This window comes from Chlorocebus sabaeus, chromosome 2 (genome assembly GCF_047675955.1).
Source record: "Chlorocebus sabaeus isolate Y175 chromosome 2, mChlSab1.0.hap1, whole genome shotgun sequence".
NCBI classification, from domain to species: domain Eukaryota; kingdom Metazoa; phylum Chordata; class Mammalia; order Primates; family Cercopithecidae; genus Chlorocebus; species Chlorocebus sabaeus.
Window position 1 is genome coordinate 19,996,747 of NC_132905.1, and position 26,253 is coordinate 20,022,999.

General features: G+C 48.8%; 1 protein-coding gene across 1 annotated transcript in view; it reads left to right on the top strand.

The window, feature by feature from the left end:
- JPH2 (junctophilin 2) overlaps positions 1–26,253 on the top strand; it is an 80,749-nt gene that overhangs the window by 25,249 nt on the left and 29,247 nt on the right. The window contains exon 2 of the mRNA XM_008016752.3: positions 5,603–6,392. Coding sequence (XP_008014943.3) covers positions 5,603–6,392 — 790 coding nt within the window. The remainder of the gene's footprint in view (positions 1–5,602; positions 6,393–26,253) is intronic.

Below are 26,253 nucleotides of genomic sequence, written 5' to 3' on the forward strand. Positions count from 1 at the left end.
CAGTGACTATGAAAATCCAGGTGAGAGAGAACGGTGACACAGACCACCATCTAGTCGAAGTGGAGGTGGTGAGAAGCGGCTGGATTCTGGATTCATTTGGAAAGTACAGCTGACAACTGACAGATATTTGCAGAATGCTATGCTGGGTTTGTTTGTTTGTTTTTCTGAAAAACTTCTTTACAATTTATTTATTTACATTACAAACTCAACTTTATCAAGGTGTAATTTCCATAGGATAAAATGCATTTGAAATGTACGGGTGTGACAGATGTACACACTAGTGTAAACCATCAGCACAATCAAAATGCAGAACATTTGGCCAGGCGCAGTAGCTCACTCCTGTGATCCCAACACTTTGGGAGGCCGAGGTGGGTGGATCACCTGAGGTCAGGAGTTCGAGACCAGCCTAGCCAACATGGTGAAACCCCATCTCTACTAAAAATACAAAAATTAGCTGGGGGTGGTGGCGCATGCCTGTAATCCCAGCTACTTGGGAGGCTGAGGCAGGAGAATCACTTGAACCCAGGAGGCGGAGGTTGCAGTGAGCTGAGATCATACCCATTGCACTCCAGCCTGGGTGACAAGAGCAAAACTCCATCCCCCAACCTCCCTCCCCCACCAAAAAGAAAAAAAGATGCAGAATATTTCCATCAACTCAGAAAGTTTCCCTGTGCCCTTCTGCATTCGATTCCTTCCACACCCAGTCCCTGGCAACCACAGATCCACTTTCTGGCACTATAGGTTCCTTTTTTTTTTTTTTTTTTTGAGGCTTTCATGTAACTGGAATCACACAGCTTTCATCTCTAGCTTTGCTCACTTAGCATGTTTTGGAGACCCATTCATGCGCTGTATGTAACAGTAGCCTGCTCTCTCTTCCTGCTGACTAGCACTTCACTGTGGTAGTTTATCCCTGTACCAGCTGATTGATACTTGAGTTGTTTCCATTTTTTGTCGTCTCATTTTTAATCCTCAAAAGACCCCTGGAAAGTGGATATTACTTTTCCATTTTCCAGATAAAAAAACTGAGAATCAAGGCCGGGCGCGGTGGCTCACGCCTGTAATCCCAGCACTTTGGGAGGCCGAGGCGGGTGGATCAGGAGGTCAGGAGATCGAGACCATCCTGGCTAACACGGTGAAACCCCGTCTCTACTAAAAATACAAAAAATTAGCCGGGTGTGGTGGCGGGTGCCTGTAGTCGCAGCTACTCTGGAGGCTGAGGCAGGAGAATGGCGTGAACCTGGGAGGCAGAGCTTGCAGTGAGCCGAGATGGTGCCACTGCACTCCAGCCTGGGCGACAGAGCAAGACTCCATCTCAAAAAATAAAAATAAAAATAAAAACAAAACAAAACAAAACAAAAAACTGAGAATCAAAAGAAGGAACTTGCCCAAGGTTCCCCAGCTTAGATGATATTCAAAGCCAGGTTGATTCCACATTCCATTCTGTCCTCAGCCTCCATCCAATGGGATCATATGTGAATGAGCTTGGGAAATGCAACCTATTGGTTTCCCATTTATCCAACTTCCCATTTTTCATCTGCTATACCACATTCTTATATCTCTGTTCATTGCACCTGCCACACAGTCCCATTTCCCGCTTCCTTAGCTTAAGTTGGACCTTAGTTCAAATCCCAGTTCTGCTCCTTTCTCACTGTGTGACGTTGGGCAAGTCACATAACTTCTTTGAACATCAGTCTACCTATGAAATAGAGGTCATATTTGCCTCTTCCTCTATGAGATCATGCACAATGCTTTCTTCTCCATTTCTGTCTCTCTCCATTGCTCTTTAGCCCTTTTAGTGTTGATATTCCATGATCCTTGGTTTTTTGAGGCTGGTCATTGAAGGGAACAGAACCCAGGTGTCTCTCCCTCCTGGCTGTTCTTTCTTGCTGTCCAGAGGGGCTGGAAGGACTAGGGACCTTCTCCAACAGAATAAACTGGAATTGATGGTGGTGAAGCCCAAGGATCAGTTGTTTTCCTTTTAAAGTTTCACTGGTGCTTCTAATGCACACCAGGATTAAGAGCCACGGGCTCGCAGCATACACTGTGGCATCAGACCGACTTAGGCTTGGATCCCATTTCCTTGGTCAAATTGCTTAACCTCTCATATCACCAGCATCCTCCTGGAAATGAGCATTATCATGGAACCCACCTCACAGGACTGTCGAGAGGTTTAGTGAGCATTGGACATGATTCTTAATGGGGGTTCTGGATCCTTAATGGGGGCTCTTCATGCAGAAGGGGCAGGGTGAGGTAGAAGTGGGATCTTGAGCTCAGTGTGCTGGGAGGGACCAGGCAGTGTGGAAGCAACTAGATGTGCCCTCCTTCGCCTCCAGAGTCACAGTGCAACAATTCCTAGAAGCTCAGCATCTCAGAGTTAGGTCAAGCCTTGGGGAGCTCTTCACCCAACACATCACTGACAGGCAGACAATGGAGGTGTTAAGAAAAGGAATTGCCAAGGTCACCCAATGAGATGGAATTTTTGAACAGGTTTAGTCAGTCAGCCATTTTGCAGATATTAATGGAGCACCTGTGTGTACCGGGCACTGTTCCAGGTTCTGGAATCCATCCAAGAACAAAATAGAAAAGATCCCTGCCCTCATGGAGCTTCTATTTTAGCAGAGGGAGAAAAGCAATTAATGTAATAAATAAGTCATATGGTATGGTAGAAGGTGATATGTGCTACGGGAAAAATAAGGAAAAGTAGATAAGTGAGCAGGGTGGTGGGGGTGCAGGCAGATTGCAATTTTGGAAGAAATGTTGTGGGTTCATAATAGATGTATATATGAAACATTTATGGGGTATACGAGATGTTTTGATAAAGGCACACAATGTGAAATAAGCAGATTGCAATTTTAAACAGGGTGGTGTATTCGTCAGGGTTCTCTAGACAGACAGATCTAATAGGAGATATATATATATAGATATAGATATAGATATATATGAAAGTTTATTTTATTTTATTTATTTATTTATTTATTTTGAGATGGAGTCTCGCTCTGTTGCCCAGGCTAGAGTGCAGTGGTGCCATCTCGGCTCACTGCAAGCTCCACCTCCCGAGTTCACACCATTCTCCTGCCTCAGCCTCCAGAGTAGCTGGGACTACAGGTGCCCGCCACCACACCCGGCTAATTTTTTGTGTTTTTAGTAGAGACGGGGTTTCACCGTGTTAGCCAGGATGGTCTCGATCTCCTGACCTCGTGATCCACCCATCTCGGCCTCCCAAAGTGCTGGGATTACAGGCGTGAGCCACCACACCCGGCCAGAAAGTGTATTAAGGATTATTAACTCACACGATCACAAGGTACCACAATGGGCTGTCCACACGCTGAGGAGCAAGGAAGCCAGTCCGAGTCCCAAAGCTGAAGAACTTGGAGTCCGATGTTCAAGGGCAGGAAGCATTCACCTTGGGAGGAAAATGTAGGCTGGGAGGCTAAGCCAGTCTAGCCTTTTCACATTTTTCCGCCTGCTTTATATTTGCTGGCAGCTGGTTAGAAGGTGCCCACCCAGATTAAGGGTGGGTCCACCTTCCCCAGCCCACTGACTCAAATGTTAATCTCCATTGGCAACACCCTCACAGATACACCCAGGATCAGTACTTTGCATCCTTCAACCCAATCAAGTTGACACTCAGTATTAGCCATCACTGGGGGTCAAAGTAGGTCTCGTTGAGCAAAGACTTGAAGGATATCTGGAGGAAAAGAGTTCCAGGAAGAGGGAAGAGCAGTGCAACAACAGGTCTGCTGGGGTGAGTTTAGGAGTGCCTTCCTTGGTTGTCTACTCAGTCATCTTGCTCCTGGACATTTATTAGGAGGAAGACCTATTGGTTTTTGTTAACCAGGGAGAACGTATCAGCTTGTGTTTAAAACAAAGAAGCTTCAGAATTGCTGCCTTCGGTGCAGTGAACGTTATGTATCAGGTACTGTTCTACATGCTGGAGGCACAAAGATGAAGGCAGAGAACTGCCTTTCAGCAGCACTGCTGTGGGAGAGGAAGACCATAACTGTGGCCCAGGTGTGTGTGGGGTGAGTGAGGGGAGATGTGAGCTGGAGGTGGCTGTGTACCATCTAAGGGAACACAAATTTCCAAGGTGACATCTGGAGCTACCGAGGGGAGGGGAAGGGATTGGGGATATATAGGGTCAGCGGGACATAAATGGCAGTTTAAAAACACTAGATGATGAAATCATCTAGAGAGAATAGAAGAAGGTTTTGGATGAGCCCTGGGAGAACCACATGTCAGGATGGGGGTGAAGGATGAAGTTATTTTGGCAGCTGTGTATCAGCCTGTCATACAACTCGGGTGACCTCACACGTGAGCACAATTTTGTAGAATCGCAGTATCACACATATATCTTTGCTTTCAGAGTTTTTTGGAGACATTAACTTGTTTAAACCTCAAAAAAACCCTAGGAGGTAAGAGGCAGCTATTAACTCTGGCAGATAAGGAAGCTAAGGTACAGGGAGGTTAAGCCAGTTGCCCAAGGTCACACAGCTAGTAAGGGCAGGGGCAGGATCTGGACCCAGGGAGCCTGGTTCTGTGGTCTGTGCTCTGAACTGCTACTCTCTGCTGCCTCTCTACGCACATAGGACTTGCATGGCTACTTACATAAAGCATCTCAGTCCCAGGAGCTCACGGACTTGTGTACATGCAGGGCCTAAGTTGCTGACACCTTGTACACACCACTAGCCTTCCTCCAGACGGTCTCATATGGTCTCAGTGTCTCAGTTTCACTGATGCCCATCACCTCACACACTCAACCTGGAGTGCTACGTATTACTTTGTTCTTTGGCATTCTGATAGCCTTGCACACTCAGAACCTCATACACATCCATAATGTCACCTCCATGAGATCTCACTCACCCCACTGTGCACACACTGCCCTGCAACACATGATTTGTGTGTGTGTGTGTGTGAGAGAGAGAGAGAGAGACAAGGTCTCAGTCTGTAGCCCAGGTTGGAGTGCAGTGGCACAATCATGGCTCACTGCAGCCTCAACCTCCAGGACTCAGGTGATCCTCCCACCTCAGCCTCTCTAGTAACTGGGACCACAGGTGCATGCCACCATGCCTGGCTAATTTTTTTGTAGAGAAAGGTTTCACCGTGTTGCCCAGGTTGGTCTTGAATTCCTGAGCTCAAGCAATCCACCCGCCTCTGCCTCCCAAAGTGCTGGGATTACAGGCGTGAGCCACCTTCCCCCGCCTCATGATCTGATATAATCAAAAGACACCGATATGCATATCCACAAGTGTCTTGTACACACGATCTTGCACAAATACACACACAAACCCATGCTCTCCAACATTCACACTACCATGTGAACTCACTGGCTTATCCGTTCACGACTTGTGACCCTACCATGTTCCCACCAACATAAATATTCCCACCATCGTGCAGGCTCCTCCTGGCTCACCCACTCGTGTTATTGCACACTCTAGCTGACTCAAACACTCATAGCACTGTGCACTCTGACCCCCAGACGGCCGTGCGCCTCTCTCTCGGTCCCACCCCGCCTTGCCCACTCCTGCTCTTGCCCTCCCAGGCCACCGTGCACATGCGGGGATCCGTCTTTCCGCCTACTGACGTGCCCTCTCCTCGCCCGCAGGGACGTACCAAGGCCAGTTCACCAACGGCATGCGCCACGGCTATGGAGTGCGCCAGAGCGTGCCCTACGGGATGGCCGTGGTGGTGCGCTCGCCGCTGCGCACGTCGCTGTCGTCCCTGCGCAGCGAGCACAGCAACGGCACGGTGGCCCCGGACTCGCCCGCCTCGCCGGCCTCCGACGGCCCCGCGCTGCCCTCGCCCGCGATCCCGCGCGGCGGCTTCGCGCTCAGCCTCCTGGCCAATGCCGAGGCGGCTGCGCGGGCACCCAAGGGCGGCGGCCTCTTCCAGCGGGGCGCGCTGCTGGGCAAGCTGCGGCGCGCAGAGTCGCGCACATCCCTGGGCAGCCAGCGCAGCCGTGTCAGCTTCCTTAAGAGCGACCTCAGCTCGGGTGCCAGCGACGCCGCGTCCACCGCCAGCCTGGGAGAGGCCGCCGAGGGCGCCGACGAGGCCGCACCCTTCGAGGCCGACATCGACGCCACCACCACCGAAACCTACATGGGCGAGTGGAAGAACGACAAGCGCTCGGGCTTTGGCGTGAGCGAACGCTCCAGCGGCCTCCGCTACGAGGGCGAGTGGCTAGACAACCTGCGCCACGGCTATGGCTGCACCACGCTGCCCGACGGCCACCGCGAGGAGGGCAAGTACCGCCACAACGTGCTGGTCAAGGGCACCAAGCGCCGCATGCTGCAGCTCAAGAGCAACAAGGTCCGCCAGAAAGTGGAGCACAGTGTGGAGGGCGCCCAGCGCGCCGCTGCCATCGCGCGCCAGAAGGCCGAGATTGCCGCCTCCAGGTAGGACAGCGGTGGGGGTGGGGAGGGGTCGCCTCCCGTCGGGGAAGGGGGTCTTGGGGCAGGGCAACCTAGGAGGCCCTGTCTCCAAGCCTGATTCTGCTTCTTTTACCCCCATCACCTTCAGGGGGTTAATTGGAGGCGCTTCTGGAGCTGGTGGCTCTTGTTCACTCGCCCATCCATCCATCCATCCATCCATCACTCAACTACACCCAGCCCCTCTGCTGACTTAACCCTACCACTCACCCAAACTTTCTAATATCCACCTGAACAACCATCTCTCCAGTTATCCACTCCATTCACCTACCCATTCCACTTCCTGTTTACCCAGCCAGTCATCCAGTCATCTGTCTATCCATACAACCTCGCAGTCAACCACCTAGACATCCACCCAATTCCTTCGTTGACTAACTTCTCTGACACTCACTGAACAACCCCTCCACCCACACAACCACCTCCAGTCCCCCGTCACACCTGAACATCCACCTGGACAACAGCCTAACGTCTACCTACACAACCACCCATTCACTCAAAAATTTACTCATCTATTCCATCCAACCTACCCAATTTTTCATCCTTTTACCTACTCAACCAGCTAATCACCCATCCATCCATTAACTCAGCCACCCATCCAACTACCCAGATGCCCATTCAAACATATAGATACCCTTTCAATCCACACACCTGTCTCCTCACCCACCAATCACCTGCATTCACTCAGCTGCTTCCAGCTCCCCGGCCACCCATCTTAACATCCAGCCACTCATCCATTCACTCAAGTACTTCCATTTATCCACCCAGAGACACTTTTGTCCATTAGAACAACCTCCACTCCTGCCCATCCACCCGGTCATCCAACCATCCAGCCAGCCACTTCTATCACTCAACCAAACTTCTATTCATTCAACTCCCCCCACCTATCCATCTACCCATGCATCCATCCACCCTCCCATCTACTAAACACCCACCCTATCATCTACATTCAAACCCCTTTAAGTCTTCTCATTGTACTTCAGATAAAGTTCTAATGTTGTCTCCAAACATTTATAGCACCTACTAGGTACAAGACAATTTTAAGTGGTTCACAAATACTGACTCACTCAGTCCCTTTAACAACCTTATGATAGGTACTATGTTTATTTCTGTTTTGCAGATGAGCTAAGTGAAGCTCAGAGAGATAAGGTGACTTGTCCAAAATCACCCAGTTAGTGAGTGGCCTTTTATAATCAGGTTCCCACCCTCCTACCCAGCCTTATTTCTTATCATTCTTTCCCTGAGCCTGGATATTTCTCCCCTCTATGCTAGTTCTTCCTTCTTTAGTTCTTCCTGCCACAGAGATTTTGTTCATACTGGTTCCTTTGCCACCCACTTAACCTCTACTCCTCCTTCAGAGCTCAGGTCAAGCCCGACTCCCTCAGAGAGCTGATGAGGTCCATCACCAGCCGCCGTTCTGTCCTTAGAGTGCATCACAGATGCAGCTTTACATGACTTACATGATTTGTTTTTAACCCACCGCTTAACTAGGATTCTGTATGTGCCAGTCACTCTTCTGAGGTCTTTACCTATATTAACTCATTTAATCTTACAAGGTCCTGGAGAGGTAGATACTATTCTTATTCTCATTTTGCAAATCTGGAGTGAGCTGCAGGGACAGCAGCAGTGTGGTCTGGCAGGAGGGTGGTAAAAGGCACTCACCTGTCCTGAGACTGTAGCAGTCCTCCTGGGGATGTAAATGGCCTGGGCCAGAGACTGGGCACATGGTCTTCAGAGTTAAGCAAGCCTAGGGCCAAATCCTGGCCCTGCCATTTTTTAGCTCATTGACCTGGGTAGATCAGTGGCCTGTCTGAGTATCAGTTTCTCCATCTGTGGCACCACCATTTCTTAGTTGTATGTCCTTGGCCAGATCTATTTTCTTCTCTAATCTCAATGATCTCATCTATAAAGACAAGTTGGTCTAAGGGTTAGGAAAGACAGTACAGGTCAGGTGGCTCACAATCCTCTTGTGAGGTGAGTTCCCCGGGAAGCAGACTTTGAGATGAAGATTAACATGCAGGAAATGTATAGGACACTCTCAGGATCAACACTGTGGGGAGGGGAAGGCGGCCGGACTGGGCGGTGGGAGACACTGGGTTGCAATGCAGTCTCAACAAAGCCTCAGCCAACCGTAAGGGATGCTCTGCAGTGGAGATGACCTTCAAAGTCATCCCAAGTTGGGATGAGAGAGCTGGATCTTTTATACTCTCCACATTTGTATGCAGGCTACCCTCCAGAAGGAGGCTTGACTGGGGCTGGACAGCTCTCTTCAGCCAAGGGCAATCCCTGGAGAGGGCTGACAGCTGGCAACTCTCTGAGTAGCTGGGAGTGGGAAAAATAAGTCCCTCAGCCCTGAAGGGGAGTCTGGGTAGCCCATCACAGTCACCACTACAGTGCCGGACACCAGACATGGCTTCATAAATATGACTCGTCATTGTCATCATACAATGAATTCATTTTACAGATGTGGAAACTGAGGCCCAGGGAACGAATGTAACATGCCCAAGACTACCTGGCAAGCAAGTAGGAGAACCCAGGCATCAGCCTCTAGCTTTCTGGTTCAAAAACTTTAACTAGCACATCTTGCTAATGCTAAACTTTGTAACCTTCACACTGCTATAAAGGTGTGAGCTGTTGGCATCACTAAAAGGGACAGACGGTATGGGTGATTTTCTGAAAACTTCTTGGTTAGAGGACTATAGTTTGAATGTTTATCCCCTCCAAAACTCATGTTGAAATTTAATTGTCATTGTAACATTAAGATGTGGGACTTTTGAGAGGTGATTAGTTCTGACACTAATCTTTGAGAGGTAATTCATCCTCATGAGTGGAATTAAATCCCTGATAGAAGGGTGAGTTTGACCCCTTTTTGTCTCTTGGCACTCCCACCTTCTGCTGTGTGAGGATCCAGCCTTCCTCCCCTCTGGAGAATGTAGTGTGCAAGGTGCCATCTTGGAGGAAGATAAGGGCCTCACCAGACACTGGACCCACTGGTGCCTTGACCTTAGAATTCCCCTACAAACGACCCAGTCCCAGGTATCCTGTTAAAGTGGCACGAATGGTCTAAGATGGGCAGGACCAGGCTTATGACCAGGTGTTCATATAATTTATTGTCTAAACCTGAACACTTCTATGAGTAAAAGGGAGCACTTTTTAAAAATAAAACTTTCAGGTGGGAATAATTTTAGATTTACAGAAAAGTTCCAAAAAGAATACAAAGAGTTCCCATACACTCTACCATTTTCCCCTATTGTTAACTTCTTACGTTATCATAATACATTTGTCAAAACCAACATGGCACATTACTCTTCACTGAACTCCAGACTTTGTTTGCATTTCACTAGTTTTTCCATGAATGTCTTCTTCCTGCTTCAGGATTTCATGAAGGATCATACACTGCATTTAGTTGTCAGGTCTCCTTGGTTCCCTTTGGTCTGTGATAGTTTCTCATTCTTTGCTTTTTTTGTGTGTCCTTGACTGTTGTTGTTGTTGTTGTTTTCTTTTTTTTTTTTTGAGGCAGGATCTCGCTGTGTTGCCCAGGCTGTAGTGCAGTGGCGTCATCTTGGCTCACTGAAACCTCTACCTCCTGGGTTCAAGTGATTCTTGTGCCTCAGTCACCAAAGTAGCTGGGACCACAGGTGTGCACCACCACACCTGGTTAATTTTTGTATTTTTAATAGAGATGGGGTCTTGCCATGTTGGCCAGGCTGTTCTCGAACCCCTGGCCTCCAGTGATCCTCCCGCTTTGGCCTTCCAAAGTGCTCGTATTACAGGTGTGAGCCAGCACGCCCAGCCCAACAGTTTTGAGGAGTACTGGTGAGATAGTTTGTAGAGTGTCCCTCAATTTGGGTTTGTCTGATATGTTTCTCATAAACTGAAGATGTTAACTTTGATCACTTGGCTAAGGTGGGTCGGCCAGGTTTCTCCGATGTACAGTTACTATTTCCTCTTTTCCCGCTCCATCCTTTGGAATTCAGGCACTCAGTGTAGCCCACACTCAAGAGGGAGAAGGGTCTGGAATTCAGCTATACCTTTTGGAGGGGGAAATATCTACCTATGCTATTTAAAATTCTTCTGTATGGAAGATTTGCTCCTTCTTCCAAAGGGAACATTTTAAATAATTACACTAAATGTATCTGGTTATGCCAAGTGTAGGCCCAGACTGTCCTGGGCCACCCTGGGCCACTTAGGCAGAGCACAGCAGGAAGGAGCTTAGGTTCTTGATTCAGAAGGCCATGAATTGGAACCCCAGCTCTTCTGAAGAGCTGTGTGACCTTGCCCAAGCTGCTTTACCACTCTGACCCTGGGATCCTCTTTCCTCAGGGTGGTTAGAAGGAGTAGGTGAGCTAATGCCTGTAAAATGCTTGGCACAGGGCAGCCAGCAGTAAAGACAATCATTGCTATGATCTAACAACATTTGATTTTAAAGGTGAGGAAGTGGAAGTTTGGGGAGAAGGAGGGGTGCCCCCTTATTTTCCTTGCCCTCCTGGTCCTTCCTGCCAATGCTTGTGCCCCTGTATGTGGGGGTTTCCAGCTCCCGCTGAGAAGGCTGCCAGGCCCACAGCCGGGAAGTGAGCTGGGGACTGAGAAGTTGGGATCCAGCCTCTTGCATGCAGTGCTGCTGTGGGATTGGATTCCTTGTGTGTCTGAGGCAGGAGTCCCGCGTGCCCATGGAGATGTTGCCATGGGTGGTGGGGGTGGCTGCCTGGATGGGTTTCAAGCTCAGACCGAATTTCCAATTAAGGGAATTTTGGGGTCAGGAGGAAAAGCAGGATTGTGGCCATCTTCCTCAGGGACTCTCCCCATCCCTGGGGCTTAGTGAGTAATCTGGCTATGGAGAGACAGAAAGCATCCCCAGCAGCCACAGCCTCTTCACACCCAGGCAGGCCCCGGCTTTCTCTCCATTGTGGCTTCCAGCTCCTCCCTCCGGGCTGATGTGGAACTCGTCAGCCCAGAGGCTACAATCAGAACATTTTTCCTAAGAGAAGGGAGAAAGATGAGACAGCTCTTCCCTGTAAAATGAGCTATGGATTGAGAAAGATTCTTGACCTGGGCTGTCCACTATGGTAGCCACTCGCCACACATGGCTACTGGGCACTTGGAATGTGGCTGGTCCAAATGGAGATGCGCTGTAAATGTGAAACATCCTGGATTTCAAATACTTAGTGTGAAAAGAATGTAAAGTAACCTATTAATGATTTTTAAAATATTGGTTACATATTGAAATGGTTACATTTTAGATACATCGGGTTTGACAGAATACATTATTAAAATTAATTGCACTGTTTCTTTTTACTTTTTTGAATGTGGCCACTAGAACATTTAAAATTATATATGTGATGCTTGTTATATTTTTATTGAACAGTGTTGCTGTAGACCCATTCAGGGCCCTCAGAGTAGTCCCAAGCCTGTCACTGAGCAGTTGGGGAGACTGAGGTGCAGAAAAGGATCGCCACAAAGCGATCGAGAGGGAACTAGATTTATGTCTTCTGATTTTGTAGCTAAGAACTCTTTTGTGATACCTTTTAAGGTCATAGATACTGGATTGTGGAGGGAAGCTGGTATGTTTGGGGAGGCGCCTAAAGTTTTCAGGTTGTCATGCCAACACCCTGATAAATGCCTGTTTTCTGGAAGGAGCACAGGGAGTGTGAAGAGTAAGGCTTAGCCTCAGCCCCTTCGACCTCAAATTTCTAATTTCTAAAATTTCTAATTTCTAAAAGACCCCCTCGAAGAGTTTTCACAAGGTTAAAGCAGAGCCTCTATACGAAGGTCATATACACACGTCATAGGGCTGACAAGTAGGAAGCAGTCTGTAAGCATCAGCTGCCATTGCTGTTGCCTGGTCTTGCTGTTGTACCCCCGTGGCAGAGGCAGGGCATGGCCCGGAGTTCTCAGTTGTCCTAGGGTGTGAGTTTGGAGCATCTCAGGTTTTGTACGAGGGTGGCATCTGTCTGTCTTCTATCCCCTCAGCCCCTGACCTCCATCTTCTCCCCATGCTGGTTCTGGAAACTCCGAAGCCGATCATAACTGAGTATTGGTTTTTTGAGTTGCTGGGAGCTGAATTTCTCTGATGAGCAGGAACCCATGTGGTCCATGGGCAGTGGCATTGGATGGACCTAGGTTTGAATCTGGCTTCAGCCTCTTATAAATTGTGTGACCTTAGGCAAGGTACCTCATCCCTCTGGGCTCACTTTCCTCTTTAATCAAATGGGAATTATATTACCTCCTCCCTGAAAGTAGTTCTGCAGAGAGTAAAAGAAATAGCTCATGTAAAGGGCCGGTGCTTGGAAAGCATGCAAGGAAGTGTAAGCTGTTATTATCAATCCTGTATCATCTGCACTGACCGAAGAATGAAATTGCCCCAAGGGAAGGCCCTGTCTTCTCTCTCAGTCCCTACAATGGTACTTCCCAAATGTTCATCTTCTGCCCAGTCCCAGTTTTTGTTACATTCACACACCATCTCTACTTACTGTCTTAATCTTCATCTTCGAATCAACTTATTTAAAAAATACGTAAGTACATTTATTGAAAAGGAAGACTTTCTAATCACTGTTGAAAATGTGAAATCAGGGCCGGGCGCGGTGGCTCAAGCCTGTAATCCCAGCACTTTGGGATGCTGAGACGGGTGGATCACGAGGTCAGGAGATCGAGACCATCCTGGCTAATACGGCAAAACCCCGTCTCTACTAAAAATACAAAAAACTAGCCGGGTGAGTTGGCGGGCGCCTGTAATCCCAGCTACTCGGGAGGCTGAGGCAGGAGAATGGCGTAAACCTGGGAGGCGGAGCTTGCAGTGAGCTGAGATCCGGCCACTGCACTCCAGCCTGGGCGACAGAGCGAGACTCCGTCTCAAAAAAAAAAAAGAAAAAAGAAAATGTGAAATCAATATCACAGGAAGTTCTGAAAACAGAACAATGCTATTCAAGTTCCACGTCAAGCTATTGATGTCCAAAGGCACTTAGCCTAAAATTTGTTTTCTTTTTGTTTAAAAGAGAAATTGGCAAGAGATTGACCGGTATGAAAGAGCCATAGGCACCTACAGAGGCCTTTTCCTTAACTAATGAGCAGAATGGATCTGGTATCACTTCAGGCTGTGACTCTGCACCGCCAACACTCATTTCCACACCATGGGGGACACAGGTCACCGGAGGGAAGAGGGCCTGACACTGGACTAGGTCTCAGGGAGGGTCTTGGTAATTGCCCATCTTTGAGTCTGCTTATTTAATTTTTATTTAATATGCATTCATCTAGTCCTTATTTCTGGGAGCCGGGCATGATTTTAAGTACCTTACATGTGTTAACTTTTTATTCCCCCTTTTTTTGTGGAGAACAAGGTCTTGCTATATTGCCCAGGCAGGTCTCGAACTCTTGGGCTCAAGCTATCCTCCTGCCTTAGCCTCCCTAAGAGCTGGGATTACAGGTGTGGGCTACCATGCCCAGTGGGGATATATTAATTTATTTAATCCTTAAAACAGCGCTGCGAGGAAGGTACTGTTATTCTCATTTTACAGATGAAAAAACTGAGGCACAGACAGGTTGTTTCTCAAACAGGTTGCACAGCTGAGTCATGGCAGAGCTGGGCGTTGAAGCCAGGTGACCTGGTTCTAGAATGCTCTTAACCACGATCTGACCTTCGGTTGGTTTTCCTTCACAAACTTTAATAAGCACTTACCCTGTGCCAGCTTGTGCCAGGGCGCTGGGCACCCAGTGGTGAATCAGTGTGGGCAGCGTCCTCTGGGGACTCCCATGTTGAGGGCAAAGCCACGCAGGGATTGGACAGTCGGTGGTGGAGGAGAGGGAGGAAGGAACTGAAATTGATGGGGTCCAACGGAAAGAGCAACTAGCAGTCCCAAGGAGGTCTGGAAAAGCCCCCTGCAGGGGCCACCTCTGGTTGGGAGTCTCCCAGGTGGAAAAGAGAGAGAGAATGGTCGTTCCAGGTAGAGGAACTAGCATGTGCAAAGACATGAAGATAGGAATGTGCAGGGTGTATTTTGGGAGCAATGAGTCATCCAGAATGCTGGAGTGGGTGGGGAAAGATTAGAGATGAGGCCGAGAAGGCAGCCTAGGGCCAGGTTAGGACGGGCTTTGAATGCCTGGTGGAGTGAGAGTCTGACGTTACAAGCTAAAAGGTTCCAGGGGCCAGGCAGGCCGCAGGCTTGTGTGTTACTGACTAGAGGGTGGTGGGACCATGGGAGCCAGGTCTCCTCGGTCTCTGCAAGCCTCCTTGGGTAGAGCTGCCCCTTCCTAGCTAATGGCTGCCCTGGAGAAACATGAATTCAATCTTAGCACAACTCTTGATTTTTCTTTCTTTTTGTTTTTTTTTTTTTTGAGACAGAGTCTTGCTGTGTCACCCAGGCTGGAATGCAGTGGCATGATCTTGGCTCACTGCAACCTCTGCCTCCCAGGTTCAAGTGATTCTCCTGCCTCAGCTTCCCAAGTAGCTGGGATTACAGGCATGTGCCATCACGCCCTGCTAATTTTTGTATTTTTAGTAGAGGAGGGGTTTCTCCATTTTGGCCAGGCTGGTCTCGAACCCCTGACCTCAGGTGATCCACATTCCTCAACCTCCCACAGTGCTGGGATTACAGGCATGAGCCACTGTGCCCAGCCAACTCTTGATTTTCCAAGACAAACTAGATGTTTGCATTTTGTTATACAAATTTCCATTTTTGACTTTTTATTATGGGAAAATATGAAGCATATATATAAATAGAGAGATACAGTGAACACGCATGTACCCGTTAACTGGATTTAATAATTGTTAGTAATTTTGCCATATTTACTTTATCTTTTTGTTTTGTTTTAGAGATAGGGTCTCACTTTGTTGCCCAGGCTGGAGTGCAATGTTGTCATGTCAGCTCACTGCAGCCTCCACCACCCAGGCTCAAGTGATCCTCCCACCTCAGCCTCCCAAGTGGGACTACAGGTGCATGCCCCTACAACTGGCTAATTTTAAAAAAAATTTTATTTGTAAAGATGAGGTCTCGCTATGTTGCCAAGGCTGGTCTTGAACTCTTGGCCTCAAGTGATCCACCCATCTAGGCCTCCCAAATTGCTGGGATTACAGGTACGAGCCACCACCCCTGGCCTGTATTTGTCTTTTTGTTGTTATTCATTGACTAGACTCTCAATTCTGTTCCAATGATCTGTATACATCCATCCTTATGCCAGAGGCTGGTCTTGATTACTGTAGCTTTGTACTAAGTTTCGAAGTTGGGAAATGTGAGTCCTCTAACTTTGTTATTCTTTTTTAAGATTATCTTGGATATTTTGAGTTCCTTTCAAATCCATAAAACCATACGGATTTTAGCATCAACTTGTCAATTTCTGCAGGGGAAAAAAAGGCCGCTGGGATTCTGTTAAACCTGTAGGTCAGCTGGGGGAATATTATCCTTTTAACAATTTTAAGTCTGCCAATCCATGAACATGGAGCACCTTTCAATTTATTTGTCTTTAACTTTTTCCACTGTTGCTTTGTAGCTTTCAGTGTACAATTTTATACTTATTTTGCTAGATTTCTTTCTTTTTGCTGCTACTTTAAGTAGAATTGTTTTTAAATTTTATTTTCAGATTGGGAGCTGTGTCCTAAATCTCTTAGTCTAGAGCCATCCTTCTCATTTTTTTTTTATGACATGACATCTTCTGTATTTGTCGGGCTGATTCCTTATTGTGCTGTTTAACTTGCTTCTCTCTTTCCTGTACTTCCTGTAAGTTCTGTCTCAAATGGATTCAGATTAGATTTTTCTGGCATGAAAACTTAATAAATAGTTCTGTGTACTTCATCTTGTATCACATCAGGGGGCATGTAATGTCTGGTTAATATGAAATCTTCCAATTTTTTTTTTTTTTTTTTTTTTTTGAGACAGAGTCTTGTTCTGTTGCCCAGGCTGGAATGCAGTGGCATGATCTCGGCTCACTGCAACCTCCGCCTCCCAGGTTCAAACAATTCTCATGCCTCAGCCTCCCCAGTAGTTGGAATTACAGGCATGCGCCACCACTCCTAGCTAGTTTTTGTATTTTTAGTAGAGATGGGGTTTCGCCATATTGGACAGGCTGGTCTCAAACTCCTGACCTCGAGTGATCCACTGCTTCAGCCTCCCAAAGTGCTGGGATTACAGGCATGAACCACCGTGCCCTGCACGAAATCTTCCAGTTCTTAAGTACTTTGCATAATAAATTGGAGGACTTGATTTAGGAGCAGGGGTTGCGGGGAAGAGGGGAGAAGGAGGTGGTGAAGGAGAGGGCAGGGTCACAGGCAGTGGGATGGAGCAGCAGGGAAATGGGGAGAGAGGCCTAGCACATCTGTCACTAAACCCCAGAGCTCTCAAATCCATGCAGGAAAACTCACCAACGTGTGGCTACGTACATGCACATGCACACATACATACACACGACAAATATGCAGGTGGACATATCATATAAGTGTGCTATGTGCTACCCTGCCCTGCTTTGTGAGTGGGTAGCCACGAGAGCTGGGAGTGGCCTGCCCAAATGTGTATGACCACACCTGGACCATGGCTCTTGTAGCGAGAGTATGGCAAGGGCTAGGCTGTAGGCTGGGCATCAATGAGGAGGCTGCTGCAGGGATCTGGGGAGATGGTGGAGACCTGAAATGTGGCAGAACCACTGGGGTGGGAAGAGAGGGCCTGGTGGCACCATCAGGTGGCTGGGCTTGGGCTTCCAGAATCCTGGGGCACGATTAGTCAAATTGTCCTTGTTTTTTTTTTTAATAAGAGGAGGGAGAATGTTGATTTTTTAATTGGAGGAAGGAGAGTGTTGAGGTGGCAGTCTGCCCGGTGTTGAATCAGGGGGCTTACAGGTGTTGAGAGATGTCCACCTTAGATTATGAGGGAGAAGGGAGGGGAAATACCCAGAGCCCACACACAGAGAAGGGTGGTAACAAAGCCAAGGCCACGTGGCAGCTCGGGTCGCCTTTGCCCAACACAGTCCCCCTTTCGGCATCCAGAACGTTGTCAGCATGTGGGAAAGAAACGAAGAACTCTTTGTTTCCTTTCCTTGTTTCCTCACCACACTCCCTTTCCTCTTCTGTTCAGGGAAGGCCATTGTGTCAGAAACACAGGCAGGCACGTAGAGCAGAAGGAGCACTGGAACGGGAGTCAGGAGACCTGGGGGCTGACCCAGCCTCAGCATCCATTTCCAGTCGCGCCTCTCCGCCTCAGCTGTCTTGAGGAATCCCAGGAGATCTGGGATAATAATGGCCAACACTATTGGATGACATTCATTGAGGACTTAATATGTGGCGGCCACTAAGTGCTCAGCTAAATTAACTCATCTAATTCTAACTTAGGCATATAGAGAGGTTTTTTTGTTTGTTTGCTTTTGTTGTTGTTGCTGTTGTTTGAGAGAAGGTCTCACTCTGTCACCAAGGCTGGAGTGCAGTGGTGTGATCTTGGCTCACTGCAACCTCTGCCTCCCAGGTTCAAGCAATTCTCCTGCCTCAGCCTCCCGAGTAGCTGGGAATACAGGTGCGCATCACTACTGCTGGCTAATTTTTGTATTTTTAGTAGAAACAGGGTTTCACCATGTTGGCCAGGCTGGTCTTGAACTCCTGACCTCAAATGATCCACCCACCTCAGCCTACCTAAGTGCTGGGATTACAGACATGAGCCACTATGCTCGGCCCTTGTTTTGTTTTTAACATGCCTTAAGTCACACAGCCAGTAAGCAACAGAGCTGAGATTCTGGACCCAAGACTGTGTTCTGAGCCACCAGCCTATGCTGCCACTTCAGATACAGTGAGTTCTCTTTCCTTTTCTCTTTTCTTATATTGTTCTAAACAACATATCTGTCGTTAAAATCCAAGGAAGGTCATACACATACAAAATAAAAAAGTAATAAACCCCTTGTTCTACCTCCACCCTGGTTGCACCTCTGAAGTGACCGTTGTTTACAGTTTGCTTATAGAATTCTTCTACTTACCTATTCTGGTTTTGTTTTTGTGTTTCATAACTAGGACTATCTACATCATGTTCTGTAACTTGCGTTTTTGATGTAATATGTTTTGAGATCTTTTACGTTATGCACGTAGATTTATCTTCCTCGCTTTAGCAGCTGTATGCTAGTCCGTAGTGTGGAGGTGCCATGATTCATTTAACCAGATCTCTTTTGATGGAGATTGAAACCATTTCCTGTTTTCTTGATCATAAGTGAGGCTGCAGTGGACAGCCTTGGACCAATATCCTTGCTCACAGGGCTGGTTAAAGGAATGGCCCAGCCAGGCGATGTATCACGACAGGGACATTCAAGCAGCACTGGAATACATTGGGAATATAATGGCGATTCATGTGGGCCTTTGCAAGGGACTGACCCCTAACATTTACTGTCAGAATGTCAATTTGGTCAATTTGGTTCCTCCTGACAGGGGCCATAGTATCCCTGCATGAATTCAGCAAAAATCCAGCCAACCCCATCCAGTGTCTCACCCCACCCCTCCAGTGTATCTTCAACAAATATTTAAAGAATAATCGTTGCAAGGGAGATGCAGTTTATGGGTTATGGGTTAAATTCCTGAAAATAGAATTTGGGGGTCAAAAAGAATGTGCATTTTAATTATTATGAGAACCCCAGTTAACATCCAAAAGGGTTACACTCAATTTATAACCCCCCTAACAGTGTACACGAGTGCAGTCTGCCTCGCACCCTTGCCGCCGGCGCTATGTGCTATCAGTCTTTTGCCTCTTTGCCAAACTGTTTAAAGAAAATCTGGTGTTCCGTGAACCCAGTGGCCACCTTCAACACTCCTCCAAACAACTGCCCATATCCACAGAGGCTATGTCTGTCCTTTTTCTCAGTGTCTCTGGCTCGCCTCCTGAGATACCTGGATAGGTAGGAGGTTCCACTAAGCGAGACTGAATTCCCTGAGGATGGGCTTGAAGCGTTGGAAAGGCCCCCGATCCCGGACTCCTGCCCTTCACCACATCCCTCCTTTGTGAATGACCAGATGGACAAAATCCCTGTGTGCCCAGAAACTGAGGTGCAGGAGTGAATGGAATTTCCTGAGTTGTCAGAGCCGATTCTCGAGACATAACACGAGGCAGCTGTGACTCCAAGGCTGAGTGGTCTGGGGAGAGAGAGGAGCTTGCCTGGGTCTCTGGTAGCAGGGAGATGTTAGAACAATGGTGACCATGCATTTGGGGGAACCAGGCCTTCCAAGCTTGGGGTGTAGAGAACTAGAGAAAAGACCCAGCATGCTCCCTTCAGTCCCCAGAAAAAGCTGGTCAGAGCTGGAAGGTGCCTTAGGGAAGAGGAGGCCCAATGTGCTCATTTCACAGATGAAGAAACTGAGGCCTCCCAGGAGGCAGAGACCCAGCTAGGGTTGTGCAGGGAGTCCCGGTCAGAGCAGAGAGGAGTGTGGCTGGAAGGCGGGGTCGGGGAGGCTCTCGTGAAGCCTCAGTTGGTTTCTGGGTTACAATGAATAAATCAAGTGAAAGAAGACAGAACTCTGCAAAGTGGAAAGGAATGTTTTCATCTCCTCCACCTCTATAAATGGTGCTTAGGGCCTAGCTCCAGAATGTTTCCCACTGTACTTTGTTGTTGTTGTTGTTGAGATGGAGTTTCACTCTGTCACTCAGGCTAGAGTGCAGTGGTACAATCTTGACTTACTGCAGCCTCCTCCTCTTGCGTTCAAGTGATTCTCCTGCCGCAGCCTCCCGAGCAGCTGGGACTACAGGCACGCCACCACACCCAGCTAACTTTTGTATTTTATGTAGAGACGGGGTTTCACTATGTTGTCCAGGCTGGTCTTGAACTCCTGACCTCAGGTGATCCACCCATCTCGGCCTCCCAAAGTGTTGGGATTGCAGGCGTGAGCTACTGCGCCTGGCCCAGCTTTACTTTTTAGCCCAAGTAGCAGAGTCAGAGAACACACAGGCCAGCAGGAGAAAAACATCCCTTTCCCACAGATGCAAGGGTTTTCCCACAGTGAGACCAGTGCTTGGCCTTGCTCCTGGCTCCTGAGCTGCGCCCCAGGGATTTGGGTCAGTGCTGGAAGGGCCCAGACCAAGAGTGTTGATCTAATAGTAAAAATGAGAATGCTAGTGGCTGCCCCGGGGTCAGTGAGAGTTCAGGCCAGGGTCAGGGTCTGGGCTGTAGTCCTGCACTCTTACTGGCCTCGTGGCTTTGGGCAAGTGGCTGTCTCTTAAGCTTCCTGTACCTCCATTTCTTCATCTCTAAGGCGGGGATCATGAGAGAACCTGCCCCGTGGGGCCTAGGAGTGGGTCATGTTGGTGTTGATAAAGGTGCAGTGCTGGGAGCAGTGCCTGCCATGGACAGGGCATCTCTCGGTGCCCCCTTCTCACCACTGCCTGCCAGCCTCTACACTGAGTTCCCTTCTATGGCTCATTTCATCTAAGCCTCATGAAGGAGATGCTATTTATTACATTAGCCCTTTTCACAGATGAGAAAACCGGTACAAACTAACAAGAACTGACACAGCTGGGCTTCTGATTCTCTGAGCCAAACTCCACCTTCTTCACCACGGTGGGAAGAGAAAGTCTCTCAGCTGCTCCCAGGCTGACACTCCGTGCCTGGACCTCGGTGCCTGGCCATGCTTTCAAATGGCAGAGCGACTGAGAGTGCAGGCTGGGGAGGCTGGGGAATCGAGGCTCAGATCCCACTCTGTTACTTGCCCACCAAGTGTCCTCGGTCTTCCCTGAGCCTCCCTTTCCTCAGCTGTAGAATGGGGACAGTAACAGCCCTGTCCCCCCAGGGTTACAGTGAGGACCATACGAGGTGATGTTTGTAGAGGGTTTCGTGTGGCCGTGGCATTCTGTGGGTGCCTGGTAAGGAGAGATCCTGGGCAGTTTTATCATCGTTCTTACCCGGAGCTCGAGATGAGTAGAACGTGGTGAGGCCAGCTGTCTCCCTTAAGCTTCATCCTTCCCCAAATGCCGCTTCTCTCTTCTGGGTTTCCAAAGCCCAGTCCAACTTCCACTTGACTTCCTAAGTCCATACCAGCGAGTCCCTGCCATTGGGAGTGGAGTTAAAAATAAAGCCTGTCTTTAAATCCTTCAAGTAAACACCCAGCTCTCTAAAAATAACCCCTTTGCAGCAGGTCTTCACAGCCAGGCGGGGCTGGAGGGATGGAACTTGGTGAGGCTGGTTCCCAAAGCCAGGCATGACCCAAGCCTGGCCTCCATGTCACCCCTCCTTGCCTCTCGAGCCTCTGGTTCTTTGGGGGAGCCAAGCACCCCCTATTTGTCTCCATCCGCTATTTGTCTCTCTCCACTGCCACCAGTCCAGTGCCGGCTACCAGCCCCTCTCACTGCCCCTCTGCAAGTGTCCCTCACTGCTTGTCATGCCTCCTCCTGCCCCCATAGTCTTCTCCACACAATAACCAGCATGAGCTTTAAAAAATGTCAGCCTGCACGTGCCATGCTGCTGTACAAAACTCTCGTGGGGCCCTTGGTTAGCGTTTCTGCAAAAGCAGAGCCTGAGACAAGGATTCAGGTGCAGATAGTTTATTGGGGAGGTGATGCCAGGAGGGAGGCGCTGAGAGGGCGTGAGCGGGGAGTGTGAGAGACGGAAGAAGGACAGGCAGTGCAGGTGTGTGTTATTGAGGCATCACTGCGGACCACAGGGACTGGATCCAGCTCGGGCCTCAGGACCTGCAGCATTGTTGGTCTGAAGGATGGACGCAGGCTCCAGTGCTGCATTCACTGGGAGTTTCCCATGTGGCAGAGGTTGAAGGGGCCTCCTGCAGCCTCAGAGCAGGCTCTGGGCAGGAAGTGGACAGCTGTGTTTGCATGGGATCCTGACGGTGCTGGGTAAGTCTGACCTTACATGGAGCTTGCCTCCGCAGCCACAGGGGAAACTAGCGGTAGACACAGGAACTGGGATGCAGGCACCAGGGGTGCTGCTTTTAGGAGAAATTCCAGATTCCTTCCTTTGGGCCCCAAGTCCCTTCCTATCTGGCTCCACTTACCCCACCAGCCTCATCTCATCCCACTCCCCCCATCATTTGCCTTCAGCCGTGTTTCCTTCAAAGGGCCATTCTCTTTCCTGCCTGCAGTCCTTTGTGCATGCTGTTCCATTTTCCCAAAATGCTTTTCCATTACTCTCTCACGAACACCTACTCTTTTCATCTGGCTTCACTCAGCTTGACTGTTTCTTCCTCAGAGGAGCGCTGAGCTCCCTTCTAGTCTGGGTTTCCTGTTTTATGTGCCCCTGGCAGCCCGGTCCCAGGTGCCAGCACCTGGCGTAGCACCCAGCAGGTGTGTGTGGCCCAGGAAGCCTGGTTGACTGACTCATATCAGGCCTTAAACACCCTGTAATGGGAAGAACCCACAGCATGGCGCACCCTCCGTGTTACTCATTTCAGCCTTGAAATACATCCAGTAAGTACTTATTGAGAGCCTGCTCCATGCCAGGTAATGTTCTAGGCTCTTGGGAAGGAAAACCTGAAGATCCCACCTTCATGATGTTTGCCCTCCCCCTGGGGAGACAGACAACACAACAGACGTACATAAAGACAGAGCCTGTGGTCAGGCAAGTTGCCTTTCAAAATATATGGTCAGGGCTGGCCTCCCTGAAGAAGGCCTCGTTGACATTGAAGCAGAGACATGGCGCTGAAAGAGTTGGCCAGGGGGCTGCATCAGGGACAGCCACCCAGGAGAGGGAGGGGCCAGGGAAGGCTCTGAGGTGGGCGTGTGCTTGGCGTGCTCTGGGGACAATGAGGAGCCCAGTGGGGCTGAAGTGGAGTGAGGCGGAGGACAGCAGTGGGAGAAAAGGCCAGAGAGAGTGTGAGGAGGCGGCGGGGATGGATGGCAATGTTGTACAATCTGGAAGCCACTAGCAACCTGTGGCTGTTCAACTGAAGTTAAAGAAAGGAGACGTTTCCTTCTAGTCTCAGTAGCCACGTATCAAGCATTCGATAGCTGGGACAGCACGGATATAGAACATTTTCCTCATCCCTGGAAGTTCTATTGGATGGTGCCTTCAGGGGCCTTGCAGGTCATGGTAGGGCATGCGCGCTTGCCCATACATAACTGGGCACGCATCCTGGGGGCCTTTCCTCACCTCCCAAAGTGGGTATGATTAAAGCATGCAAGGCCGTTTGGTCCAACCCCAGCCAATGTCAGAATGCCTTTCCCATCGTCCTGCCAAGTGGTCATTCAGTCACTCAGTCACTGCGTCTGTCTCTCCAGGCGTGGGGAGCTCGCCATCTCTTGAGATGGTCCAGCCCAGCTTTTGATAGATTTGCCTTTTGGATTTACTAAAACCAGAAGGACTTTCTGCTTCTCTGTAGCTTCTACCCACAGGCCTTGGTGCTGTCCTTGAGGACTGTGTAGATTAGAACCGTGCTCAGCTGCAGGTAATAGAAGCTGCCTGTGGCTGGGCGTAGTGGCTCCTGCCTATAATCCCAGCTTTTTGGGAGGCAGAGGCAGGAGGATTACTTGAGGCCAGGAGTTCCAGACCAGCCTGGGCAACACAGTGAGACCCTGTCTCTACAAAAATTAAAATGAAAAAAAAAAAAATTAGCTAGGTGTGGTAGCATGCACCTGTAGTCCCGGTTATACCGGAGGATCCCTTGAGCTCAGCTGTTCAAGGCTTCAGTGAGCTGTGATCACACCCCTGCATTCCAGCTTGGGCAACAGAGCAAGACCCTTTCTCTTAAAAAATAAAAAATAAAAATAAAAATAAAAAAAGCTGCTTCTACTGCCTCACCCATTGGGCTTATTTTCTCACATAATGTGATCAGAGAAGCTGTGCCAGGCTGAATGGCAGCTCCATGACGCCCTCAGGGACCCAGCTCCATCTGCCTTTCCCACCTTTGTCCTTAGAGGGTGGCTTTTGTCCTCATACTCAGGGATAGCCACTGCACACCTAGCTTCAACTCTGCATTCCAGGCAGCAGAGGTCCAAATGCAACAGCTTCTCTCCATGCAGAAGGGAAGACCTTCCCCAGATGTAGAGAATGGGAAGGTGAATATTTTTAGCCAGATGCGTTGCTTCCCTGAACAAATTAGGCTTCTGTTAGTGGGAAAGAGGGAGAAGGTGGACATTTGGTGAGTAGCTAGCAATGTCTGTGTCAACATCCTTGCAGAGGTTTGAAGACTGTGACCTTAATATCCCGAGTCTTCCCTGGTCACCGCATCTCTAGTCCCTTCACTGCACCTCTGTTTTCACATCTCAGTCTCCATTTTGCAGATGGAGAAACAGAGGCACAAACCTCATTCATGGTCAAGAGCACAGGCTTTGGGGTCAGATAACACTCGTTCCTTGGGCACGTCACTTCCCTGAGCCTCAGTTTCTCCACATGTGGGAGGTGGTAGAAATTGATATAGCACTTATCACTGAGGGTAAAATGAGATATAACCCATGTCAAATACTGCACACCAGTCTTCAATAGTGGCAGTTTTAGAAAATTATTCTAACTATGAATACTCTTGCTTCAGTGATTCTTCGTGGTGTTATTGAAGGGTGAGATCCCTGTGGGGATCTCCCAGGTGTTTCCATAATCCTAGCGATCATCCCAGGGAGAACCTCTCGCCTTAGGCTGCTGGAGGACGTGTGCCATAGGACCAGATAGGAGGGAGGGGCAGCGGTGGGGATCCATTTTCAGAGCTACCTTTGACCAAGCCATATCCTTGTGGGGACCTATTGCATTGCTGCTGAAGCCCGGTCCCGTCAGCCCTGGCTCCATGTGGCCCTGTCTGGGAAGGGGGTACTCCTACAAAGTCATGGCAGCCTGGTGCCAAAACCATCATCCCACAGGACTTGCTGTAGCTTTGCCAGAAGCCTGGCCCAAGGGGTGGAGGCCCCTGGAGCTCTGACCCACCGCGTGGAGGGTGGGAAATGCCACAGAGCAGGTTCTCTAGAAAGGATTTGTCAGAAGCTAAACCGGGCTGCCCCCTGGGCTCAGGCCTGCACAGTTCCTCCCTGACCACCCAGCTGCGATGGATATAGAGACGGGTGTCGTGTTGCAGAAAGCCTGCCCTAAGAGGCCCTACTGATGTTTTCCTTTATTAAAAAAAAATCTCGGCCAGGCGCAGTGGCTCAAGCCTGTAATCCCAGCACTTTGGGAGGCCGAGACAGGCAGATCACGAGGTCAGGAGATTGAAACCAGCCTGCCTAACACCGTGAAACCCCATCTCTACTAAAAATACAGAAAATTAGCTGGGCATGGTGGCAGGCTCCTATAGTCCCGGCTACTAAGGAGGCGGAGGCGGGAGAATCGCTTGAACCTGGGAGGCAGAGGTTGCAGTGAGCCGAGATCGCGCCACTGCACTCCAGCCTGGGCGACAGAGCGAGACTCTGTATTAAACAAAAAAAAACACACACACACACAAAATACCTTCATTTGGTTCAAAACCCAACAGTTAGAAAAGTATTACTGTAAAGAGTCCATCTCCTTTCCCTGTGCCCATCTTGCTGCCACCTCCACAACCCACAGGCAACTCTTATTTGTAGTTTCTTTCCTTTCCTTCCAGAGTTACTTTCTATTAAGATGGAAAATATGAAATTGCTAGTATTTGACCAGGTTTGACCTATAAAATGGCAATTTCATACCGTTCAACCTAATATAAGCAAATACATGGATTCCTGTTCTCTTTTTTTACACAAAAAGTAGCATGTTACACTGTAGGATATACATACTGTTTGGAATCTTGCTTTTTTCTCTTTGCCGTGTGTATATTAGAGATCTATTCATGTTTTTCCAAATATAGACCTTAATCAGTTTTTAAATGCTTGTGTAGAATTCCATTATGTAGCTGTGCCATAATTTATTGAATCAGGTCCCCGTTGTTGAACATGGGTGTTTGGGTAGTTTCCAGATATTTGCTGTGTTGGATCAGTATTTCACCCATGGG